Below are 24,672 nucleotides of genomic sequence, written 5' to 3' on the forward strand. Positions count from 1 at the left end.
GGCCTTCCTGGAAACCTAATTACGAACAGATGAGAAAATATTGTATGGCACTCCACCAGTGGATGGTGAGCTGATATGGCCACTAGGTGCAACTTGACAAAACTGAGGGACAGGTTTGTGTGTTTTAACCAAAGTAAATAGCCAAGTATTTGAAGAGTGATGAGGCATCATGGATTTCTGGCACCAGTGAGAAAAATATTGTCCATTTTACTAGATTGTGAAAACTTCCCTAACAGCAGAAAAGAATCAACAAGATGAACCTAACTGTGAAAGAACTTTCCTGTTCTATTGTTGGCATCCACCTAGCTATGCAGTGATATGCAGGTGTCAAACAGTTCTGCAGTGACTCAAGAACATGAGTACCAAGCTCATGGCAGACAGTTAAGAAGCGGGACACAAAACTCCAAATTAGTTTCAAGTGGATTTCACCAACCACTCATCAAATGTAAACTCCTCAAGCACTAACAGCCTTAACATGGAGTCACAGACAGTCCCTTTGGGCACTGCGATCTATCTTGCCACCTAGGTAAGCCTCCAAAACTCCCTTACACCAACCCTCCACCCAAATTCAGATTACTTCCACTCTCAAGGGACTAGTCACTTACAACAAGTCAATCATATCTTAAATCTCATACCAAAGAAAACACTTGTAGCCAATCCTATAACTATCTAAAAATGTATTATATAAAGGAAAAAGAAATAAGACTTATTTCCAAGGTTAAAGAAGGTAAACACACACAAATGAGTTAGTCTTAAGTTTCAAAAGGTAATAGAAGCTTCTGTAATGCGCAAACTCTATAGGTCCCTTAGGACTAACTCAGGCTACACACTGGGGATCTCTTGTTTATGCCTACAAATCCTTGCCCTTGAGAATCCAAGCAGCACAGAAATAAAAGTTCCTGACAAGGAGAAACTACTCCTTCCCCCTCCCCCGCCTTCTCTGAGCTGCCAGTTCAGCTGATGGAAAGAATTTACTTTGCACATCTCCTTTCCATGTGGAGGGAAGCCTTCTACAAAGGCTTCTCTGTTGGGCAGTTCATCCCTTTGGTCAGGAACCAGCATTTCTCACTAATTCATGTCTCTTTCCTGTCTAGTGATTTACACAGAGAATTACAATGCAAATGCTCAAATACTACCTTACAATATGAGACAGGTATGTTAAGTACATGAGATTAATGCATGTAGCAACTTACAAGCATTCAATAACGTCTAAATAGAAAGTATATTTTTATAGTTCTAATTAATATTTCTGAAATATTAAAAACACAGCTGAAACAGACTGAGTTTCTACTATGCACGTGGCAATATCCAAGCGAGGCATGGAGATTTTGGCATAAAGTGGTATCTAGTATGCCACTGTCACAGCAAGGCTGTCAGATTTGGGTGTAGGTTTTGTCCATGGTCCTGAGACAGAAGGTCTGGAAGCAGATGTAAGGTTTTGGTTTGGGATACTGATTGGTTCAGTTGCTAAACCTCTATTGCCTGGGCCATGCAGAAGCTATGAGGATTAGCTTGGCTGAATCTTGTTTACAGAGCACTCTATGAATCAGAGGTGTTGGGGAGCGGTGGGGAAGACACACACACACACACCCCCCTCATGTCTCCTGAACGTGGTATTGGAAACTCATCTGCTATGACTCTTGGACTCATTCCTACCCTTGAGCAGAATTTGATGCTTCTTGTATTGAGTGGTGAAGAAGTCCATCTTGGGCTTGCCCCAGGCCTTGAAGACATTCTCCAGGATCTGGTCTTGAAATCATCCGTTCATTATTTGGGAGGAAGTATCTGTGAGGTTGTCTACATGCATGTTCTGTGGTCCAGGAAAGCATACTGCTTTCAGGAATAACTAATGTTTGGGGCACCAATTCCAAAGCCTGATGGCTTCCTGGGAGAGAGAGAGGAAGACCTTACTTCACATTATTTGTGGATATAAAACATGGTGCTCATATTTGTCAGTCATGATCTGTACCAACTATCCTATTAGGTGGCGGAAGGATTTTCAGATCTTCCGTACAGCTCTGAGTTCTAGGAAATCGATGTGCGTTCTCTTCTTCCTTGGGCAGGATGAGCCCTGTACCTTTAATCTGTCCATATGTACACTCCACCCTAACAAGGATGGATCCATGACATAGGCTAGGAAGGATGGCAAAGGCATCTAGAAAGGGACCCCCTCTACAGGCATTTATTGGGTTTTTCCATCATTTCAGTGATAATAGGACCAAAAGGTGGGATGAGGAGAGATGTCCAGGTGATGTTTGTTGGCTGTGAAAGCCAGCTTTAACCAAAAATCTATCAGCATCCAACGTGAAGTTCAGCATATGGCATTATGACATGCAAAAGGCCATATGACCTAGGAGGGTGAGACATCATCTTATATAGGTATGTCAGTTCTTCTCTGGTTGAAAAGTTATGGCAAACAGTTTAAATAACTTGCCCTGAGGTAGGTAGGCCCTGGATGTGGAATTGTCTAGGATGGCCCTGATGAATTTGATTATCTGAACCAGGATTAAAGTTGATTTCTGTTTGTTGACGTAGGCTTAACTTCTGGAAGCAAGTGAACATGTGTTCAGAGGTCTGTTGAGATTTGCCCTGTATGAGCCAATCTCCCAGGTTAGGAAATATGGTGATGCTGCACCTTCTCAGGTGAGCTGCCACTACTGATAGCATCTTGGTACTGGACTGGTAGCATTCTTCATACTGTGGCGATTCTCAAGGGCAGTACTTGATACTGGTAGTGATCCTGGCCTACTGTAGGTACTTCCTATGGTGTGGAATGATGAATATGTGGAAGTATGCATCCTGAAGGCTGAGATACACAAACCAGGCTCTGTACTCCAGAGTTGGGATTATCGACGTAAGGGTGTCCATCCTGAATTTCAGCTTGCAAATTAGCGTGTTGAGGTTCTACAGGTCCAGGATAGGGAAATAGCTGCTGTAAACTCCATTTCCCCCATATTGTGAGGAGATCTCTTCTATTATGTCAGGACATCCTCATGCTTCTCTCTAGACGTAATGGATCCTCTTGAGATGAGTCCCTGAAAAGGGATGGGGAAGGGGCTTAGGTGTTGTAGCCCATAGAGCTGGCTTTACCATTTTAATTTTGCTTAGCAGTGATGCAAGGAACCTACTGGTCTGTATCTTGTAAGGCATCATCTTAAGCAGTTAGCACAAGGCTTTGCTGCCTATGAAGTTTGGCATAGATAAATGGCCCAACAGTCCCCCTGAGTTTTGGGGACTCAAGAATAGTGTGCTTAAGGGAGGAGTAACTGCAGGAACACTGAACTGACACTAGGCTTGGATATTTTAGAATAGAAAGATTGGAAGATGCTTAACCACAAACTTACCTTGGTGACGAATTTATGTATATAGTTGTGACAGGTTGGATCACAGAACCCAGCTTGGGAGTGCCAAGACTACTTCTGCCCCTGCTTTCCTGCCCTGGCAGCTTAGGACTGCAGTGCCCTGCCTGGTTTGAGCCAGGCTCGCTAGCCTGCTGCAAACCCAGACCCAGGTCTGAACCACGTCCCCAACAGCAGTAGGCTTGACTGAAAGCAGCTTACAGAAATGTTCTTATCTTTAACACTCAGATGCCCAACTCTCAGTGGGGTCTAAACCCAAATAAATCCGTTTTACCCTGTATAAAGCTTATACAGAGTAAACTCAAACTGCTCGCCCTCTATAACACTGATAGAGAGATATGCACAGCTGTTTGCACCCCCGGTATTAATACATACTCTGGGTTAATTAAGTAAAAAGTGATTTTATTAAATACAGAAAGTAGGATTTAAGCGATTCCAAGTAGTAACAGACAGAACAAAGTGAACGACCAAGTAAAATAAAATAAAACATGCAAATCTAAGTCTAATACAGTAATACAACTGATACAGATAAAAACTGTGACCTCAGTGACTTCTGCAGCAGCCGGTGTGTCTGGCCTGGGGGAGCTCAGGCAGCCACTGTGTCAGTCACACTGGCCGCTGCTGGGGCAGTTGTGGGCCAATCTGCCCTCGTCTCCCACCAGCCGCAGCAGAGTTTGGATGTGGCAGGGGCTGGGGTGAGGTGGGCTCTGGGCGGCGCTTACCTGGGGGCTCCACGGAGGCGGTGACATCCTCTTTGCTCAGCTCCTAGGCGGAGGCATAGCCAGGTAGCTCTGCATGCTGCTTTCAGGCCCTGCTCCCGCGGTTCCCAGCCAATGGAACCTGTGAAGCCAGCGCTGTGGGAGGCGGCAGCACGCAGAGCTGCCTGGCTATGCCTCCGCCTAGAAGCTGAGCAAAGGGGATGTCACCGCTTCCAGGGAAGCACGGAGCCAAGTAGGGAGACTGCTGGCCCCACCAATGTCATCGTCCGTCCGTCCCCCCTGAAGCACCCACCACCACCCTCAAAGATTTAGTCAGTGGTATATTAGACTATTTTGAAAGGAAATCTCTAGAACAGGGGTTCTCAAACTGTGGTTTGGGACCCCAAAGTGGGTCATGATCATGTTTTAATGGGGTTGCCAAGGCTGGCTTGGATTTGCTGAGGCCCAGGGCTGAAGCCAAAGCCTGAGCCCCAGGGCCGAAGCCGAAAGCCTTGGGTTTCAGCCCTTGGCAGCAGGGCTAGGGTTACAAGCCCTCTGGCTGGGGCTGAAGCCCTTGGGCTTGGCTCCCCGTCCCCCCCTGCACCAGGGGTGGTGGGGCTTGGGCTTTGGTCCCCCCACATGGGGTGGCAGGTCCCGGATGGGCTCAGACTTCAGTCCACCCTCCTCGGAGCGTGTAGTAATATTTGTCAGAAATGCAGGGTCATGGTGCAATGAATTTGAGAATCCCTGGTCTAGAATTTCTAGAGTTGGTAGAGTAGAACACCTCTTTCAACTGTCCCATCAAAATTGATGCTTCTGGGACTGGAAGGGTTGGTTGGTGTGGGATGGAGCAATAGGCTGTCAGCCTTCCTATGGAAAAAGTGACATTTCCTAGAGGGTTTGGATGTTCTTTGATGCTAGAAGGGAGGCAGATGTGATCCCTGAGAGGAATAAGCCAGTTTGAAATTCCTCTTAGGAACTGCCACATACTCTCCAAGGGAACTCTGAAGGACTCGTGAGCCTCCCTATGTATGGAGGGCCTCATTAGAGCTGAATAGTTCAGCTACTTTGAAGGGAAAGTCCTCCACTATCATTTAGACTTCTAAGGAATTCTGATCTCTAAAGCCAGGATGCCTGCCACATAACGACCATTGATGACATGAATCTGGAAGCTGTTCTGCCACATCCTGTGCCACTTACAGGCTTGTCCTGGCCGCTAGCTGGCCCTTGTTGTCTATTGACACAAATGCCTTGCAAATCTCGATTTGCAGGCCATCTGAAAAGGTAAGCAGTTTCACGTATGCAGAAGTCAAATGGTCAATATAGCCAAGTAATAGGCCACATGGAACTAACTTGCTGAGAAGTAGGCTTTCCAGCCAAATAAATCTCATTTCTTTGGTTCTCTCTTTTGGTGAGGACCTAAATTGTTTTTCCTTTTTGTTCACCACTGTGACTACCAGGGAGGATGGGAGAGCGTGTGTGTGTACAGGAATTCCACACCCTTGGGAAGCATCTTATATTTTCTATCTTGCAAAAGGCAAAAGAATTGGGGCAGGTGTCTACCACAAGGGTTTGGCTGGGTCTATGATAGCCCTTTCCGACAGCGAGGTTACCTTTCCCATTGAAGAGGGCTGGAGAATGTCCATTTACTTACCATTCTGCTCCTGAACTTCCTCAAGAGGTATTTGGAGGGCCTCAGTAACCTTTATTAGTAAATCTAGGAAACCTTTGTAATCATCTGATTGTGGGGTCTTGGTGATACTATGACCTCATTTGGGGATGAGAAAAACAGGGTCACTGGGGCTGGGAAGTCACCTTCTGGTGCATATTCTTCCCTCTGTTCCCATTTCACCTGCGGTTGCAGCGCAACTGGGAGGGGTTGTTGTGCGGTCTCAGGGACCACTACCATGGATGACAGTCTTCTGGTGGTGGTGTTGGTCCCACTGGCTAAGGCTGATCTGAGGAGACCAACATCCCCAACAGGGCCATATGGGCCCTGGTGGATACAAGCCTAGTGGCCCTGATTAGGAGAACCAAGGCTCACGATTTTGCATGTCCCAGTATCTCTTCTCCCACAAAGAGAGTGTCTTGACTCTGTATTATGTTGAGGGTTGTGGTGACATTTTGGGTAAGTAGAGATGCTGCTGGTATGGATTGTCCTCATCCTTCAACTCTGAAGATGCCAAGGAGAACATATAACATGGATCCATGGGCAGTATTGTGGCTCTCAGTATGTTTGGGACTGACTGTGCCACACCAATGGATAGAATCAGTACCAACTGTAGGGCTTAAAATCGACATCAAGGGAGACTGCAGTTCCTGATATATCTGGCGAGCTATTGATGCCAAGTACTTTTATGGTGCTGGCAGCCTAGGTGGTTTTTGTAGATTCAAAGGCCAGAAGAGACTATTGTGATCATTTAGTCAAGGGGTTCCCAAACTTTTTACCTTGGGCCCCCCCTTACTCCTATTCATGAAACCTCCCCCTTCCCCCCGGGAGCCAGGGCCACAGCTCTGGGAGGGAGGGGACGGGGACAGGGGTAAAGGGCTCCTAGGCTGGCAGCAGGGCGGGGTGGTGCTCCCTGCCTGCCTGGGCCCCAGCTGCACGTCCTCGAACGTTCCTTTGCAGCCCTCTAGGGGGCATGCCCCACAGTTTGGGGATCTCTGATTTAGTCTGAACTGTCTAGCACAGGCCATAGCACTTCCCCAAAATAATTCCTAGAGCATATATTTTACAAAAACATCCAATCTTGATTTAAACATTGACAGTGATAACGAATCCCCCATGACCACTGAATAATCAATCATTGAACAGTTTATCACTGTAAAAACATGCGCCTTACTTCCAGTCTCAATTTGTCTACCAATGGTGTAGATGGTGGTCTGGAACCTGGTTCTCTTGAGGCACTATTGCAATCGCCACTACAGTAAAGGAGAGGCACTTGGGTGTAGCCCTGGTTGACCTGGCTCCAGCCCTGTGGATGTTGAGGTACATAGTACCTGGGTCGGTGATGAGTTCCTTTCCAAAGGCACATCTATTGGTACTAGGCATTTCAGTGCTGTCCAGTTGGAATCGGTACAAGATGGAGCTTCAGAGGGAACCACTCAGGGCCACGAAGTCTCAGAAGACGTTTGGTGCTGCAGGAAGGTTTTCCTGTTAGAGGAGCCTTGTCTCCCAGGCTCCTGAAGCCATGTGGCCTATCCAGGGAGGACACAAACCTTGCGGTTGTTGTTTGGGTAGCTGGCGCCGGGACTCTTGTAGGCAGAGAGCTTGCAGTTGTACTTTTGGGCTCCGAGGGCCCCTGCAGGGATAGGAGTGGTGTCTCATGAACCTGGTTTGGAGGCAGGTTCAATGGATTTAGTCATCGCAAAGACCTGAAGGCAAGTCTCCTTATCTTTCCTGAACTGAGAACTGCAAGACTCCCAACAAACATGCAATTTGTAAATATGCAATTCTCCCAGACACACACTGTCCATTTTGGCTGGGTTAGCTCTCCTGCATGAGGGGTAGCATTAGAATTCAGGAAAACCAGATAATGCCATGCTGTTGGCAATTAACTGCCTGTTGTATTCCTATTTCTTTAGCAATCTAACATCTAATCTAGGGATAGCTATAAAACAGTAACTATAATTAGTAAAGAAAGGCTGGCAGTCTCTCAATCACTCAGGGCTCTAGCCTCTAAGCCACAAGGTAGTCAGAGGAAATGAGTCGCGGCCAACATACTTTGCCTTTATAGGCCCTTGCCTTGAAGCATAAGGACTGGGAGGGCATATGGGTGCTGTATAAATGCTGCTGACCAAAAGGTCTCCAATCTCAAGCTCTTGAGTTGTACGCATATCAACAGCGGAATTTACATATGCACAAGTACTTGGAGGAGTTGTTAATTCTGTCTTCAGAGTAGGGTTTGAATAGTGTATAGAGATCCACAAAGTGTGGGGCGCACACTTCTAGGGCGGCCTGGAGGAACATCCGAGGAGGTGCGGTGGGGCCCGGCCAGCCCCCAGGGGGAGCAGGGAGGGAGCACCACCAGCCCCTCCGTGCCCCCAGCTCTGCTCTGGTCACACCCCCAGCTGCATCCCAGGCTCCCAGTCTCATGCCTGGCCCAATCCACAGCCTTGGTTTGGCTCCACTCCTAGCCTGGGGCCGAGGCTGGGTGCAAGGCTGGGAGCAGAGCTGCACCTCGCTGTGGGTCCTGGCTGTGGGTCCGGCTGCTCCCAGCTCTGGCTCCCAGAGTGGAGGTGGGGGCATGGACAGGTAAGGGGGGGACATGGCCCTCAAAAGTTTGGGGACCCCGATGTACAGTAAACAAAGAATGAAGAGGAATTATACTGAATAGCTGCTCAAAATACAAGCATTCTCTCTCCTGTGCACTGAATGAGGCAGGGGTCCTGTGGAAAAAATTAGTATGTGATCATGTAATTAACGACTATATCAAAACATAAAATTCTTGCTTTTCCCCAACCTTTTAGAGCTTTGAGATTAAGGTGCTGCAAAGTGAGAGTGTGTTTGTAAAAACCAAACAAAAAAAAACCGCACACACACACAGTAACTACCAAAAACCTGTATAAACACCTACAGTTCTCTCAAAGAATTGCAATATGTCTGAATATTTTTATAGCAAAACTAGCTCAGCTCAATGAAAGGTAAAACTGTATTACAGTACTTTCAACAGCAAGTTTCCATACCAGTGTACCCTAATGGCATAAAAGTTTACTAAAACTTAATATAACGTAACAGTGAAACTGCTATAAAAACTGTGACCTTAATTCCAGTTACACAGAAATGCACATGAAATCCTGAAGTAAAGTTTAATTTTATTGAGGAACAGTGTTGAAAGACTATCCTCATGTGAAGAGGGATCCACCTTAATCAGCTGGTAAACAATTGTGCAAGATACAAATATTATTTATTTAAGGTTACTCAGATCTTAACAGTTGCAAATAAAATGAAAATTCTGGTATTTTAGTTTGCAGTCTTAAAAGATATAAAAACCTCTGCATACCTCTAATCATCATTATTTAAGGCACTTGCACTAGTAATCCCCAAATAGATATTTAACTAATTATAGTGCATCCCACGGAATTCTTTGTACAGATACTGTATAAATACTTATTATAGTTTGTGCAGGAGTGCCTACAACAGACCACTGTGGACTGACTTTTTGCTGTTTGTATGGTGCCTAGCACAATGGGGCTCCTGGCCTATGAATGGGGCTTCCAGGTACCATCACAGTACAAGTAATTATCTCTTTGCAGCTAAAGGAAGGTCTATGCTACAAGGCTAAGTCGACCTAAGTTACGCAACTCCAGGTATGTGAATAACGTAGCTGGAGTCGATATACCTTAGGCTGACTTGTTGCAGTGTTTACACTGCGCTGGATCAACGGGAGAAACTCTCTCGTTGACTTACCTTATGCTTCTCGTTCTGGTGGAGTACCAGAGTCGATGGGAGAATGATTGGCAATCGATTTAGCGGGTCTTCACTACACCTGCTAAAAATCGACCCCCAGTGAGTCGATTGCAGTGTGTCAATCCCCTGGTAAATGGAGACAAGCTATAAGCAATACTATGCTTTTTTATATTTAGACTGAATTCTAGTATATCAGTTCAACTTCAGGTTGTGGTTCCAGAAAACCTTGAAAGCGGGAAGTTCTACTGCATGAGGAACATTTTCCACATGTTTGATTAAAGTGTTCAAGAGTCACAAAGAGATCATTCAGCAGCTATAGGTACACAACTGTTGTAGTCAGCATCTGTGAGCCTCAAGAGCAGCTTGTTAATGCTGCCAACTAATAAAAAACCCACTTTCCATAAATGTTTCAATGATGTAAAGAATCCTCCTGGTGGGCCTTACACAAATATTTGTGTAACTGACATTAACTAAATCAATTATAACAATTTGACTTTAGATTTGAAGCCAGTTTTCCCCCCCTCTCCTTACTGCTGAAAGCCTAAAATGTATCTACTCAATAGTCTATCTAGTAGTTAATGGGGAATGAGGGCAGGAGTCAAGTTAAAACACTCCATATTCCTACTCCACCAGTCTGGGAAAGTGGACAATCAAAAGCAAAGGAAAACTAAAGGCTGCCCATGCTACCCTTCGTGAAAAAGCCACTCAACAGGAAAAACAAGACATTTAAGAATAGGAAAATGATTGTAGAGATATTAAAAACTGGCAAGGGGATACCAGTGTCAGTTTATTATCTGAAATTACTTTTGACTCTTGAAAAGTAGTCACTTTTTAAAGTTGCGTGCTTAACTTAAGGGGGCACTCATTTTAGGCATTAAATGGGTTAATTAAGGGTAGCATGGGCAACCTTTAGTTTTCCTTTGCTTTTAAGTGTTCAAGTTATGTCTCAGTAATTGTTTAGTATAGTTTTTAAATTTTATATTAATATTGAGGCACACTGAAGATATTTGTCACCATAGTCTTATGGCTGCCCATGTTCCTCAATTACTAGCTTTCATAAAAGTATTAAAAATATATTTCATACTGTAGTTGTATGCTGACACTTGGCATCAGTACTGGAGTGTGACAATCATTAACGCATTCACACTGTATGTGAGATAAGAGACTGATAATGGAGCTGATGCGCAGCTTAAGAAATCTGCATTTCAGAGCTAATTAAAATAAACCATACAATATCCTGTCCAGGCACAAAGAAAAAACAAAACAAAACCACAAACACACTAATTTGCTCTGATTAAGTTACAAGCCTTTTTCAAACTGAAGAGCAGAGTAATGGGAAGGAGATATGGTATTTTAAATCTAGAAATTCAGTTTCTGGCCTGGGATATAAGTTAGGAAGAAGTAGTTTTACCCACTCGTTAGTCAAGCAGAAAATGCCTATAGACAGCTCAGTGGATTGGTAATGAGTACATCATTGATCTTAAGGATTTTCTACAGTGCCCATCACTATGTAACATAATCAGCTCTAAATCACCAGTTCAAATCCTGCATTTTCGGGAAAAACTGCACTACTGTAGTTCTGTGAATAGAGGTTGAACCTCAATTGCCAGGGTTATCAACCTAATGTTTTCTACAAACAGATTTCACATCCACCTATTAAGAATTCATAAAAAACCAGTACATCTACATTTTTCCCTACCAGAAAGCCCCATGACTTTCTCCAAGTCTAATTACTCCAAACAATGAAAATCTAGGTTTAAAAAGGTGCCTCTCAGAAAAATGCTACTCAAGGCTGACAGATGAAGGTATTGAAATACAAGACGTCCAAAGATGGTGTTAAACTTTCATATATTAATATTAGAAGCTACCATTCTGGTGGACTGGGCTCAATGAAGATTTAAGATCAATGAATGGTTGCTGAAGTGCAAACTAGCCTCAAACCCTTGTTTACATGAGACAGTTGCACTGTTTTAACTAACGGTGTTATTTAGAACTGATTTATTTAAACTACTGGAAATCCTTGTATAGACAGGAACTTATTTGGGTTTAGATTAGACCAGGGGTCAGCAACCTTTCAGAAGTGGTGTGCCGAGTCTTCATTTATTCACTCTAATTTAAAGGTTTTGTGTGCCAGTTATACATTTAACATTTTTAGGTCTTTTTCTGTAAGTCTATAATATATAACCAAACTATTGTTATATATAAAAGTAAATAAGGTTTTTTAAATATTTAAGATGCTTCATTTAAAATTAAATTAAAATGCAGAGCCCCTCCCCCGGACCGGTGGCCAGGGCCCAGGCAGTGAGAGTGCCACCGAAAATAAGCCCGTGTGCCGCCTTTGGCATGTGTGCCATAGGTTGCCTACCCCAGGATTAGACCGAGGTCTGCTAGAACAGTGGTTTTCAAACTGTGGGTCGCGAGCCAGTACTGGGTTGCAGAATGTAAGGTACTGGGTCATGGTGGCTCTGTTCAGCACCGCCAACCGGACCATTAAAAGTCCCGTTGGCGATGCTGCCTGGCTAGTCCCTACCTGTTGTGACACCATGCTGTGCCCTGGAAGCAGCCAGCAGGTCAGGCTCCTAGACCGGGGGGAGGGGCATGGGGCTCTGCATGCTGCCTGAGCACTGGCTCCACACTCCTATTGGTCGCCTCCGTCTAGGAGCTGGACCTGCTGCTGGCTGCTTCTGGAGGGCAGCACAGTCCACAGTGCCAGGACAGGTGGGAAGTCTGCCTCTGCACCACTGACTGGGAGCCCCTGGAGGCAAGTCCACACCCCAACCTCCACCCCAAAACCCCTTCCTGCACCCTAAAACCCTCATCTGCAGTCCAAAGCCTGCAACCCCAGCCCAGAACCCTGACCCCCTACCACACCCCATCCCCATACTCCTGCCCAGAGCTCCCTCCCACACCCTGAACCTCTCATTCATGGCCCCACCCCGTAGCCTTTGCTCCCATACCCCAACCCAGCCCTGAGCCCCTCCCACACCCCAAACCCCTCATCCCCAACTCTGTTGGGTTGCAGACATTACCAATTTTCTTCAACTGGGTAGCCAGAAAAAAAAAAGTTTGAAAACCACTGTGCTAGGAGTCCATTTACACTAGCCCAAAATGAGCCACTCTAACTGTGTGACTTTTTAAAGTGATTTCATTAAACCAATGGAAATCCTCATGTACGCACTCTTATTTTGGTTTAACCAGTGCAGCTCTCTCATGTAGGCAAGTCTTCACTAAGACAGACAAGAAGTGTCCTATCCTTAATGGAACAAGGAAAGTCAGTTTTAACATGTAAGCTGAAAGGGTGTTTTGTTTTGCTCCCCCCCACCCCATGCTTCTTTATGTACAAGAAGCTCCTGAAAGGTTTTTGTATTGTTTTAAAGAAAGATTTTTAATCTTAATGATACAAGGAATGTCAGATTTGATCTTCCCTGGTTTTGCTGGCAAACTTGGAGATTGTAGAGATGTTTATGTTCTCTGACACCTTAACTGAAGGGACAATGTTGAGTTATTAACAAAGATATGCTTTGTTCCCAAGTGCTGATTTGGCACAGAGAATTAACAAAACAAAAAGTTTAAGCCAGCATTTAAAGGTTTTCTTATCTCAACTGTTCAACTGCCAGTCTCAAGATATCTTAATTTCACTAGTTCTCTCCACTTACCACATAGTCTTTCAGAATAGAAGAGTCATTGCTTTCTGATGTTAAGGGGAACGAATGGGAAGTTCAGGCCTTTGCACATCATATAGATTAACTACCACTGACCTATTTCCCCCCCCACCCCTTTGTGGGTTACCTTTAACACACACAAAGTTCTGTCTAGACATGGACTTTCAAAAAAGGCCATTAGATAGTATTAAGTAGAAACAAAGACATTTCTGTCTAAAAATTTACTTTGTTATTACTTGTAACATTTAAGCTTAATCCTCCAGTTGAATTAGCATAAGTATTTCTGCATTTCTCCCCGACTTTGTGCATGACAGCATTTTCTGTCTAGTCATCACTGTTTCTCCATAGCATTTCCATTGCAGTTTGAGAGTCTTTCACACAGAAAAGATGGATATTTTAATGACAATGAAGTATTGTGTAATTTGTATATTTTTACAGGCATAACACGTAATAGCATGACCTAGAGGCAGGGTAAAAATTGAAGCTACCTTTAAATAACTTTACAAACTCTAGTTAGCTTCAAGTGCCTCTTTAAACATAGCAAGGGAGGAAAACCTATAGTAGGTTAGTGAGATATGAACACTAAACCTTTTATTCTGGGCATTTTTTTGTGAAGTCTGACTCCAGGATTTCATTAACTTATTCTCTGTGTGACTGAAGAAAACCAGTTGAATCCCTCAGAATGTCTCCCTAGGCATTGCTATCCTACTTTTACCTTAAAGTCATATTATTCCAGCAGCAGGAAGGGGGGCGAAGGGAGGAAGAGGGCAAGGATAAAAGTAAAGAATCAGTTCAATTAAAAAAAAAAATCTAATGTTGCAAATTTACTTGGCAACTCAATTCTCTTCTTGCCTTCTTTCTTTTGCCATCAGTGCAAAAACTTAGCAACAGCACAGGCTGATCAGATGCAAAACCGAAAAGCATAGGTCAAGGGAATGATGGTAATACTTAAATTCTGCTGTTCTGATGAGTGTTTCAACAATGTCAGGGATAATGAGTCATAGTACACAGAAATCAAGGTAACAGGGACCTCATTTAAATAGTGCAAGTAAGGAAAGTTATTTTGTCTTTAAACAGATTTATTTACAGTTGTAAGCTTGCACAAAATAAAGTTGCTCTTGGCCAGATTTAGAGGTGATGTTTAAAAGGTAGCACAAATTACATGTTAATCCTGGGGGAATTCTGCACCACTGCATACACCCAGAATTCATTTTCTTCTACAGAATTTTTTCCCCTGAAGAAAATACATTATGCCAGAGATATGCTGCAGTTACACCTTTTGCCCATCGGGGCCGCTGTGGCACCAGAACAGTGGGCTGCCACTCCCATTTGGGAGCAGCCAGCCACAGAGAGGAGAGCTGAAGAGGCTGCATTCCTTACAGCACCCTGCCCATGGGGCCAGGTGAGGAGGCATGGGAAATGGGGGGGAGGAGGGAGGAGGGAGAACAGCATGGGGCACATGGAGCTGTTGGAGGGTGTGTGTGTCACAGATTGAAATTCAGAAGGGCTAGTTGGGGGCAGACTGGAGTGAGGGCTGAATGGGATTGGGGTGCAGGGACACATGGGGATAGGACAGATGTGCCTGACAAAGAGGCTAGGGGTCAGCTAGGGTCTGCATGGGGGAGGCTCCCCAACTCCCTAACAATACCTCCTCCCCCACAAAAAAACCCAACTTGTTCCATATTTATCCCAGTCACACTCAACAACACTCTAGGTTATCTCCCAGGGTCCTTCCCAGCAATTACTTCCCACTACCTTAGCTCCTCCATTACCCCAGACTCCCGCAAGCTTTTAAACTGCTTCCATGGGGTGCAGGAAATTTGTTTCTGTATTGTAGATTAAATGACTTACTCAAAGTTCTCTATTAATATGCCTCATAAGGAATCAATTTCTCAAAAAACATTTTTTTTCCTGAATCTTTGTTGTCTGTATTGTTACATTCATACTTACTGATAGGTATTTGAAATAAATTACCAAAATTACTGAAACTGGAATGATTATATTGTGTTATTTTGACAAATAAAATGCAGAATTTTAGAATATTGTGTGCAGAATTTTTAACGTTTTGGTGCAGAATTCCTCCATGAGTACACTGTGCAAAGAAGTCTAAGTCCATGTACTACAAATTGAAGGTGAGGGGAACAATCCCCAAAGGAACATTTCTGCATTTAGTTTTATTACAGTTCTGCATACTGTATTATTCAACCTTAAATCCCAAAAATCACATGCTAAACTTTTAGAGAAGAGACCCACAGGTCTTGTCTACACTGGGAAAGAGGCATCATATAAGGAGATGTTTTAACATGAGTTACAGATACAGTTTCTCTCTTAGGGTAGAGAACGTTAAAAATGTTACCTGCAGTTCTTCCAGCACCCACCCTCTGAAAATTCAAGGTGGTTTTTTTTTTTTTGCCATAGGATCTTTCCACACTAAAGAGTCCTTTCTCAACAAATATCCCCACTCTCAAGCATCAACCTCCACCACATCCTCCCACTCCAAGGGTTTAGTAGATAGATCCTCTCTCCAGTGGGCTCTGAAGCTCATAGACTCATAGACTTTAAGGTCAGAAGCTCAATGAACCTGAGCTGGTTTGGACCAGTGGAGGGTGAGGAAAGGAGTTTGGTTTCAAAGCTGAGGGCTCCCTGCAGAGAACTGTCAACCCCTGCAATTCTCTCCCCTCACCCCCCGCAAAAAAGTCTTAAAATCAAGGGAAATCCATCTTGAAGTGTCTATGCAGATCACAACCGCAACAGTATGGCAGAGAGAGGGAATCCCTCAAGTAGACAGATCCCACGCCATTAAAGCTTTGTAAGTGGAAAAAACCCAACATCTTAAACTCAACCAGTGACCATGGATGGATAGTGCAGATCAAGCAGCACAGGCACTGTGAGCTCCTACCAGGAAACACTACTTACCAAAGAGGCAGGTGTTTTCTGTGCCACTTTAAGCTTTCTGATTGATTTAAAGTGAAGTCCCACACAGAGTGCATTACAGTAATCCAGTCTTAATCCAGTGTAGACTAGTAACAAAAGCACAAATCACCTTAACTCATGATTTTCCAAATTTTTTTTAGTGATTATGTTGGTCCAAAATGCAACAGAGCAATTTTAAAACTCAAGGGAGTTTGTGAGAGAAGTAAAGGTAGGGCCCAATAGCACTGCCTTTTAAGGTTGACCAACAATTCCCATTATAAAAGCACAGTTTTCAGCTGCTTATAACATTGCCAAGCTAACCATTTGGGCTGAAGTTTTCCATATTGGATGCAAGGCTGTTTTTTGGGTTTTTTTTAAATAATTTGCATATGCTCTGTAGAGATTTTACAAGAGTGTTGTACTTAGATTCCCTGAAGATTCCATCTGCACTAGGCATGCTCCAGCCTGGGGCTAAGAAGGACTGTCCCTGCAAAGGAAGAGGGGACAGAGACAGATCTGATAAGATGGGGTGTAGAGGCAGAGAGAGTGGGACAAGGAGCTGAGGGAGGGAGAAAAGGCAGGCAAGAGGCAGGCCTTCTGTCTTATTCACAGCACAGGATAGAAGGTACTCAATGAGCAGTTCTTCAGGTTGATCTTCACTGTTCAGAGTGTGGCCATGCCTTCTCTACTGCACACTAGTCAAACCCTTCTCTGAAGGCAAAATTATTAATTTCCTCATGGGCTTTTCTGTGGTGTTCATCACTACAGTATTGGAGTGCTTCATTAACATTAGTTAATATATCTTCACAACACTGCTATGAGATGAGAGGTCAATCTTATCCACATTTTACAGAGGAGACAATATTAAGGTAAAAAATATCCACTAATTTTGAGTGCCCAACCTGACATACCTGAGATCTAATTTTTCAGAGAACATAATATTATATAGCACTGTGCTTTGAGCATACAAAGTTCCTATTGACTTCAGCTGCTGCTGTGAGATCCCAGGACACCATAAAATGAGGAACATCCAATTAGTGACCACCTCTGAAAGGGTGACTTAAGGAACTTGCCTTGCATAACATAGCAGCTACCTTGCTATTGCCAAAGAGAATCCAATTCCCTGGGGTAGCACATTCAACTACCTTAACTATGAGACTTTCCTTTCTCTTTCATAATCTCCTGCCTCACTGACTCCTTATCTACCAACTTCTGCAAAAAATGAAGCAGGGGCCCTTCAGGCAGATTCCATCACTATACAATCCTGATGCATCCTCAGAGCAGGTCTATCCTGTGCACTGAATGAGTCAGGAGTCCTGGGGGGGAAAAAACGGTATGATCATGTAATTAAAGAGTATATCAATGCATGCGCACAAGGAGGCCAAATTAAGGTTGCACAGGCAACTGTAACTCTGCCTTTTCCAAACTTTTAAACGGTAGGCTGTATCTTAACGTTCTTTTAATGTAGTTTTGTGCATAGTTGTGTGTAATGCATCAATAACCTATAATATGCATTTTGTTGCCACCTTTCCCATAACAGTATTACAGCCTCCCCCCACAACTGAAGTGGGTTAAAACAAGAGCCAAGTTAAAGTAATATGAGCTGAGACGTGAAAACAGGGATGAGAGTTAGTGGTGAAAGGTTAACAGACAGATTTAAGGAAAAACTTGTAGGAGAGGAGAGGTTGTTTGGCATCCTACTGGAGGGAGGATATTCCATGCATAGGAAACACCATGAAAGAGGTACAGTCACAGGCAGAAAATAGACAAGAGGGTGTCATCAAAAAGGAAGAAGAAATTGGGAGACCACAGTGCAAGAGGTGGGTGTGTAGGAAAGGAAATAGGAGATACAGCCGGGCAACACTGAGCAGTTTTGGTGGGAAGATTAGGAATGCAGATTGTATAGTGCCAACTCTTTAGACACACAATTAACATCCTAGTATCAGAGGGGTAGCTGTGTTAGTCTGGATCTGTAAAAGCAAAGAGTCCTGTGGCGCCTTATAGACTAAACATGCTCCAATACGTCTGAGCTTTCGTGGGTGAATACCCACTTCGTCAGATGCATCCGACCAACTGGGTATTCCCCCACAAAAGCTCATGCTCCAATACGTCTGTTTAGTCTATAAGGCGCCACAGGACTCTCTGCTGCAATTAACCTCCTAAAAACCTAAGTGTCAGGGTCTAAAAGGTTTACTATTGAGCCACAATAATCAGCAATGCACAAGCTCAGTGACTACAGCAGTTGCAAGCATTACCATACAACTAAATCTGGGCACTCACTTCCTAGGCTAAAAGTGCTGTGGATGAAGCATATTTAGTTCATGTATTGCTCTGCAGAAACCCCTTTGGACAGTCTAGAAAGGGAACCCCTTCCACCTTGTTGGAATGAAAGGCCAGTCACTGTAACTCTGTGTTGATTTGACAGGATAGCAATATAGTTCTGTTGTCTATGCTTAGAGCCTAGTTTTAAGATTAAAAACCAATATTCCAGTGTTCATTCTGGGCTGCACAAGTGCATCATGAGCATTGACTGTGGTGTTGAAGTACAGTGAAAGCTTTTTTTTTTTTTTTTTTTAAAGTGAATCTGAAGCAGTCAGTGAAAGACACTTGAACATAAAGATGTAATAGTTCAAAGGAGCAGGTTATAGACTCATAGACTTTAAGGTCAGAAGGGACCATTATGATCATCTAGTCTGACCTCCTGCACAATGCAGGCCACAGAATCTCACCCACCCAATCCTGTAACAAACCCCTAACCTATGTCTGAGTTATTGAAGTCCTCAAATCATGTTTTGAAGACCTCAAGCTGCAGAGAATCCTCCAGCAAGTGACCCGTGCCCCAGGCCGCAGAGGAAGGCAAAAAAGAGACCAGACCTGAAGTAGGAAGAGTTAACCCAAGATTTTCTTTAAATGGCTCTTTTTTGCCACCATATAGTCCAAGGGATCTACTGAATTTAGTTTTGAAAACAAATATATTATGCCTATATTTTTGAGGATGACTAATGATTTTGAATGCCCAACCTAAGACACCTTAAAGGGGCCAGATTTTCAAAAGATGGGTGTCCAGCGCCTTCTAAGAAGGCAGGGCCTTTTTAAGTTTCTCAAATTGGGTGCCAAAACAAAAACCGCACTCATTACTTTTGAAAACTTTAGACCATATTAGACTTTTCTGATAAGAATCACCCCGTTGGCTTAAGGTGACCACTGACAGTTAGCAATGAGTTTCTTCTCCCCCATTATACCCTTCCGTTTTTGTCTCCCTTCCACCACACCCTTAGTGAGCCCCACATGAAAAAAAAATTGTTCCTAGCCTTTAATCTGGGAAAAAGCAACTGCAGTTTTTTGTATAGTCAGAGCTGCCGTTTTATTTTCTTTAAGTTGTGCTGGTGGATAAGATGGTAAAGAGATGGCTGTGAGCCAACACTGCAGCAGAACCAGTTATCCAAGCTACAGTTACAATGCTGAATCAACCAAATTACTGCAGCTGACAGGTATGTGGTTGATATCTGTGATGTAAATACTGAGACTAAATTAACTTCTGTAGCCTAACGGAATTTTATACACTATTTGAAGGATGGGGTGAAGAAAATTCAGATTAGATTAGTGTCATGGTATAGTTTCAACCAATAATGCTAACAATTATTTTAAAAGAAAAACAACAAACACAACAACAACCACCACCACCACCTAGATCTCAAACATTTCCGTCTGTAACAAAATGAAGCTACACAGTGACAAACTGTGGTGGTAAAAATCTGATGTTTTTCTGTTAAATACACAAAAACAAATTACTTCTCCGAGCTCTTCCCCAACCTCCAGCCTCCTCCCTCCCTCTTTTGCAAAAACTAAAATAAATCCCAGACCTACTATAGCTTGACACTGATCCCATACAGAAAGCAGTTGGAGAGCAGGGTGTTTATTCTTTTCTGTTCTTTATTTTTTGAGCAGCTATGCAATCCATGATCTATCCTGACGTTTCACAAGTCAACCCAAAACTGTGTGTGAAACAAACCAAGGAATCTACTTTGATGCAACAGTACTGTGTGTGTGTGTGTTATTAGGCACACACTCACATCAGCTTTGTCACATGTTTTACTGTAACAAGGAACTGGTTGTCCCTGCCTCCCAAAAAGGTAACAGTATGAAAGATAAGAAAACCTACTTCAGTGGTCTTATTTCCATTCCCTGCTAGAGGGACAGGGATCTTGAATTAAAATATTTTTGACTACGATAGTTAATGTCCGTTTTCTGAGAGAGAAGTCACCATTTAAATAGCATGTCCTGAGCTTTCTAGTAAACAACTATTTTATTAATAATTAAAAGTTTCTCTGTTCTCTTACTGATGTTTAGAAGGGTCTTTTGGGCAGATCCAAGCAAACTAAACATATTTTGGCCCACCTCTTTCTTCCTCTCCTTCCCTTCTATGTATATATTTATGTGCTGGCTATTGTGTTTCAGCTCTGCTGCAGCTAATACTAGTAAACACTCTCTTGAAAAGACTGAGTAAGAGCATTCAGTACAAGAATTATGGTATCGTTCTATTGCAAAAGACAGGATCTGGAACTGACCAACAAGTGAAACTAACAATAAAGAGAGTCCAGTCAAATGTCCAAAGTGAACAAGCGGGGGGTGGGAGGGTAAAGCAAAGGCAGAGGGTAAGGAGAAGGAAGAACCAACATTTCTCTCTCAGGAATAGTTATCTTATGTGTTAATTGTAACACTAGTTAGGTACAAAATTTTTAGATACAAGTGTGATGTTTTTGAGTGAGTGTCCATTTTACTTACAGACCATCCCTTCTGAGAAACCAGATTCTGCAAAGCAACATACCGTCCCAGTCACGAGACAAATGCAGTTACAAGAAAGGTTGGTATTCTAAACAGCATTTCATTTCCCCCACCCTTCAGTTTAAACAATTAGTTTCAAATAATGTGAATTAATTTCCTTTAAATTAAAATGCCAGTGACATTCTCTCTCATTTGTGTAGACTTTCAAGAGAATCACAAGCAAGATCCATTCTGGAATAAGACCATTTTGAGGCCTTGTTTTTTATGGCTACTTTATGTTAAACACTCAGTTCCAAAGGAACTGCAGCATAATTTGATATACCAGATAGTTATTGATTGTTGGTGGACAAACTGTTGGGGAAGCTAGCCATATGTGAAACACAGAGCTAAATTAATATATAATAGCAGCTAGAAAAGTTTCTAATTAAACACATAATTTTATATATCAGAGAGAGAGAGAGAGAGCGCGCACGCATGAAATCTAATCACATTCTTGAAGGTCTTTTGTTTCTGAACCACCTTACCACCCAACATGTCTCATCTACCAAATAACCAGAACTAATTTTCTCTCCTCCCTTCCCTAACATTAGCACAACTGCAATCATAGCAACAAGAGCAAGATTGAGGTAAAAAAATATAACCACTGTGAACATTTCCATCTGCATCCCACTGTCTTCGGGCTTCTCTACGTATTGACTTCATGTATGAAGACATATTGTGACAATGAAAGAAGTTTTGCTCTAGTGCATGGGCTGCTACTTTTATCAAAATGGTCTCCACTGAAATACACTGCACATACCCCTGTGTCTGACGAACTGGGTATTCACCCATGAAAGCTTATGCGCCAATATGTCTGTTAGTCTATAAGGTGCCACAGGACTCTTTGTTGCTTTTTGCACATACCCCTGCCACCTGTTATATGTATATAGCATTCTTAATGCCCATGTTTTGATCACTATCCTTCCAGACAAAGATTAGATGGATTCCCTACAAAGATGGCAAGTGGCTCTGAATGGGGCCAGGGCCAGGGTTTGCTATTAAGTGTACTGTCCACCAACAGAGGAACATGCTTCCTCTGACATATTCCAAAACCAATATACAACAAATTAAAACAAAGCAAAAACACTCAAACTTATATACCAACTCAAAAGAAGAGCCACATACCTCACTTCAGTTTGATGGAGGAAAATAAAATGTCAAGAAATACCACAATGGAACACAATTTTGAGAAGTGAGAATGATTGGCAGTGAATTCATATTTTATAATCTGACGTGCTGGAAAATAAATTATTCTATCACAGTAATCTGTACTATCTTGTGTAAATGAGAGTTTTTGTTTAGACCAGACATCCACCTCAGCATGTTATGAAACACTACTATTAAAGTACACATTAAACAATTGTAAAGGGGATTTATTTACATTTCCCCAAAATTGAATGTTTGTAGCAGATCAATAAGATAAATTTACGACAGACTATGCATGTCATGGTTTAACTCTCCAACTTAAAGATAAGAGGAAGTCAATCAAGTACATGAAAGGTGCAAATGTGGTCAGAAATTATTGGTGTTAAATTGGGGAAGGATAGTACAAATTAGATACTGAATTCCTTACATCAAACATTAATGTAAAATAAGTCATACTGAAGCTGCAGATTTTATTGTTCTGGTGAGGATTCACCAAGACAAAAAAAAAGCCTGAGTCTATTTGACTGGCCTACCTTTGCTTTAAAACGTATAGAGCAAGAAGCTCTTAGAAAAGCAGTCAAGTCAGTAGGACTCAAGAAAAACCTTTAAAAGTCATAAAAGAATTTAAAATGAGGTTTGTGGCTAGTTACATTCAACAGCAGTGTCAGCTACAGAAAGGAATAGCTATCAAAAAGAACATCTGATTAGCATGCTGGTTTATTATTTTTTTTTTTTTACTATAATGACTCAGCCTATTATTTTCAAAGTTTTTAAAAGATATATTACTACACGTTCTGCAAATAAAAAGCCTACGAAGTTTTAAAAGCAGCAAAGAGTCCTGTGGCACCTTATAGACCAGAGGTCGGCAACCTTTCAGAAGTGCTGTGCTGAGTCTTCATTTATTCACTCTAATTTAAGGTTTCGCGGGCCGGTAATACATTTTAATGTTTTTAGAAGGTCTCTTTCTATAAGTCTATAATATATAACTAAACTATTGTTGTATGTAAAGTAAATAAGGCTTTTAAAATGTTTAAGAAGCTTCATTTAAAATTAAATTAAAATGCAGAGCACCCCAGACTGGTGGCCAGGACCCGGGCAGTGTGAGTGCCACTGAAAATCAGCTCGCATGCCGACTTCGGCATCCATGCCATAGGTTGCCTACCCCTGTTATAGACTAACAGATGTTTTGGAGTTTGAGCTTTCGTCGGATGCATGTAGTGGAAATTTCCGGTGTGTGTGTGTGTGTGTGTGTGTGAGAAGCAGGCTAGATAACGGCTACCCCTCTGATATGAAGTTTTAGCTACTTTAAAATATTAAACATGAAAATTAGATTTCTATGGCCATTCTACGAAAGGCAATCATGTCTAAAAACTACTACCTTAAGTTTTCAACACCCCCCCCTTCAAAAAGGCACAAGCTTATAGATCTGCTCAAAATTATGGAGGAGAATAAACTCCTTTACAAAACAGAGTAGTGCTTGTAAGAAGGTAAATAGGTCAGAAGCTCATCTCCTACCTGAGTTAACTATTTGTCAGTCATCTAATTAGGAGCTAAATAGGAAGCAGCATCAAACAAAAGCTGGCAGAGAGAAGTCTGTTCAGTTAACACTGACTTTTTCTAGTACATGCCCACATCTGGTACAACAGTCCCAATTTTTTCATCTTTCAACTGTCATTTAGATCTAGAGGTCAAGGTCTACAGTACGTGTTATCAGCGGGATACACAAAAGTTCTTTAAAAGCAAAAAAAACCCCACGCGTGTCAGGGTCCCCCCCATACAGAACTGGGCTCAACGATAACTGGAAAAACAGCTCCGGGATCCCACCCCAGCAGAGGGTGGCGAAGAGCGGCGTTTGCCCGCCTGACTTGTCAGCTGCTGTGAAGCGCCCAGCGTGTGAACGGAACACACGGGACGGGTCCGTACTCAGCGATCGCCCCGCACGGGCTGGGCCGAGTCCGGGGGCAGGGTCGGGGGTAACCCCCAGCGACCCGCCTCGCCCCTTTCCAAGGGCACAGGCAGCAGGGTGCGGGGCAGCCCCCAGCGGGGGAGACGGGGGCGCCCGCCCGCCTGACTGGGCTTCCCCCCGCCCGGGGATGCTGGCGAGCCCCGGAGCCTGTAGCGGGCAGCAGCGCCCGGAGCGAGGGGAGTGTCTGTCCGACAGCCGCCGCAGGCGCCTCCGACTTACCTTCATCGTCGAGCTCTAGTTTCTCCAGCATCCCTTCGGAGGCGGCCGGGGGCTGAGGAGAAGCCGGAGCCGCCGCAGCCGCTACTGCTGCCGCCGCCGCCTGCGGAAGGGGGAAAGCGGAGAAGGGGATCAGCATCCAGGCGCGGACCTACCAGACCCGCGGCGGCATCGGACGCAGCCCGGCGTGGCGGCGGCTGAGCCGGTCTGAGGGAGGGGAGTGGCCGCTAGCCCGACGCCGTGGGGGGGATGGAGGGAGGGGGTTGCCCCTCCGCCTGACGGGGCTCGATTTGTGCTGTCTCCTACACACACTGGGGGAGGGGAGGAGGCGGGACCTCGCCCAGCCCATTAACCCTTTACACCCAGGCCGGATAGGGCTCTGTCCGTTCGAGAGGCCGCAGGCCTGTGACGTGGGAGGTCTCGCGTCTCCTCAGCCTCCTTCAAGTCAGCGAGCCGCCGTTTACGTCCGTTAGAGTCC

At 43.7% G+C, this 24,672-nt stretch overlaps 1 protein-coding gene across 17 annotated transcripts in view; it reads right to left on the reverse strand.

The window, feature by feature from the left end:
- Window positions 1-24,672, reverse strand: part of PRKAG2 (protein kinase AMP-activated non-catalytic subunit gamma 2) — a 361,996-nt gene that overhangs the window by 66,672 nt on the left and 270,652 nt on the right. For 16 of the 17 annotated variants that reach the window (XR_005593967.1, XR_005593965.1, XR_005593966.1 and 13 more), the window contains one exon: window positions 24,198-24,297. Coding sequence is in view for 12 of the 17 variants with exons in the window: in XM_039524125.1 (XP_039380059.1) it covers window positions 24,198-24,297 (100 nt within the window). In the remaining 5 variants the exon portion in view is untranslated. Of the gene's footprint in view, window positions 1-24,197; window positions 24,298-24,504; window positions 24,644-24,672 lie in introns of those variants that run through there. The other variant, XM_039524136.1, reaches the window with a different exon arrangement.

This window comes from Mauremys reevesii, linkage group 2 (genome assembly GCF_016161935.1).
Source record: "Mauremys reevesii isolate NIE-2019 linkage group 2, ASM1616193v1, whole genome shotgun sequence".
Classification (NCBI taxonomy): Eukaryota; Metazoa; Chordata; order Testudines; family Geoemydidae; genus Mauremys; species Mauremys reevesii.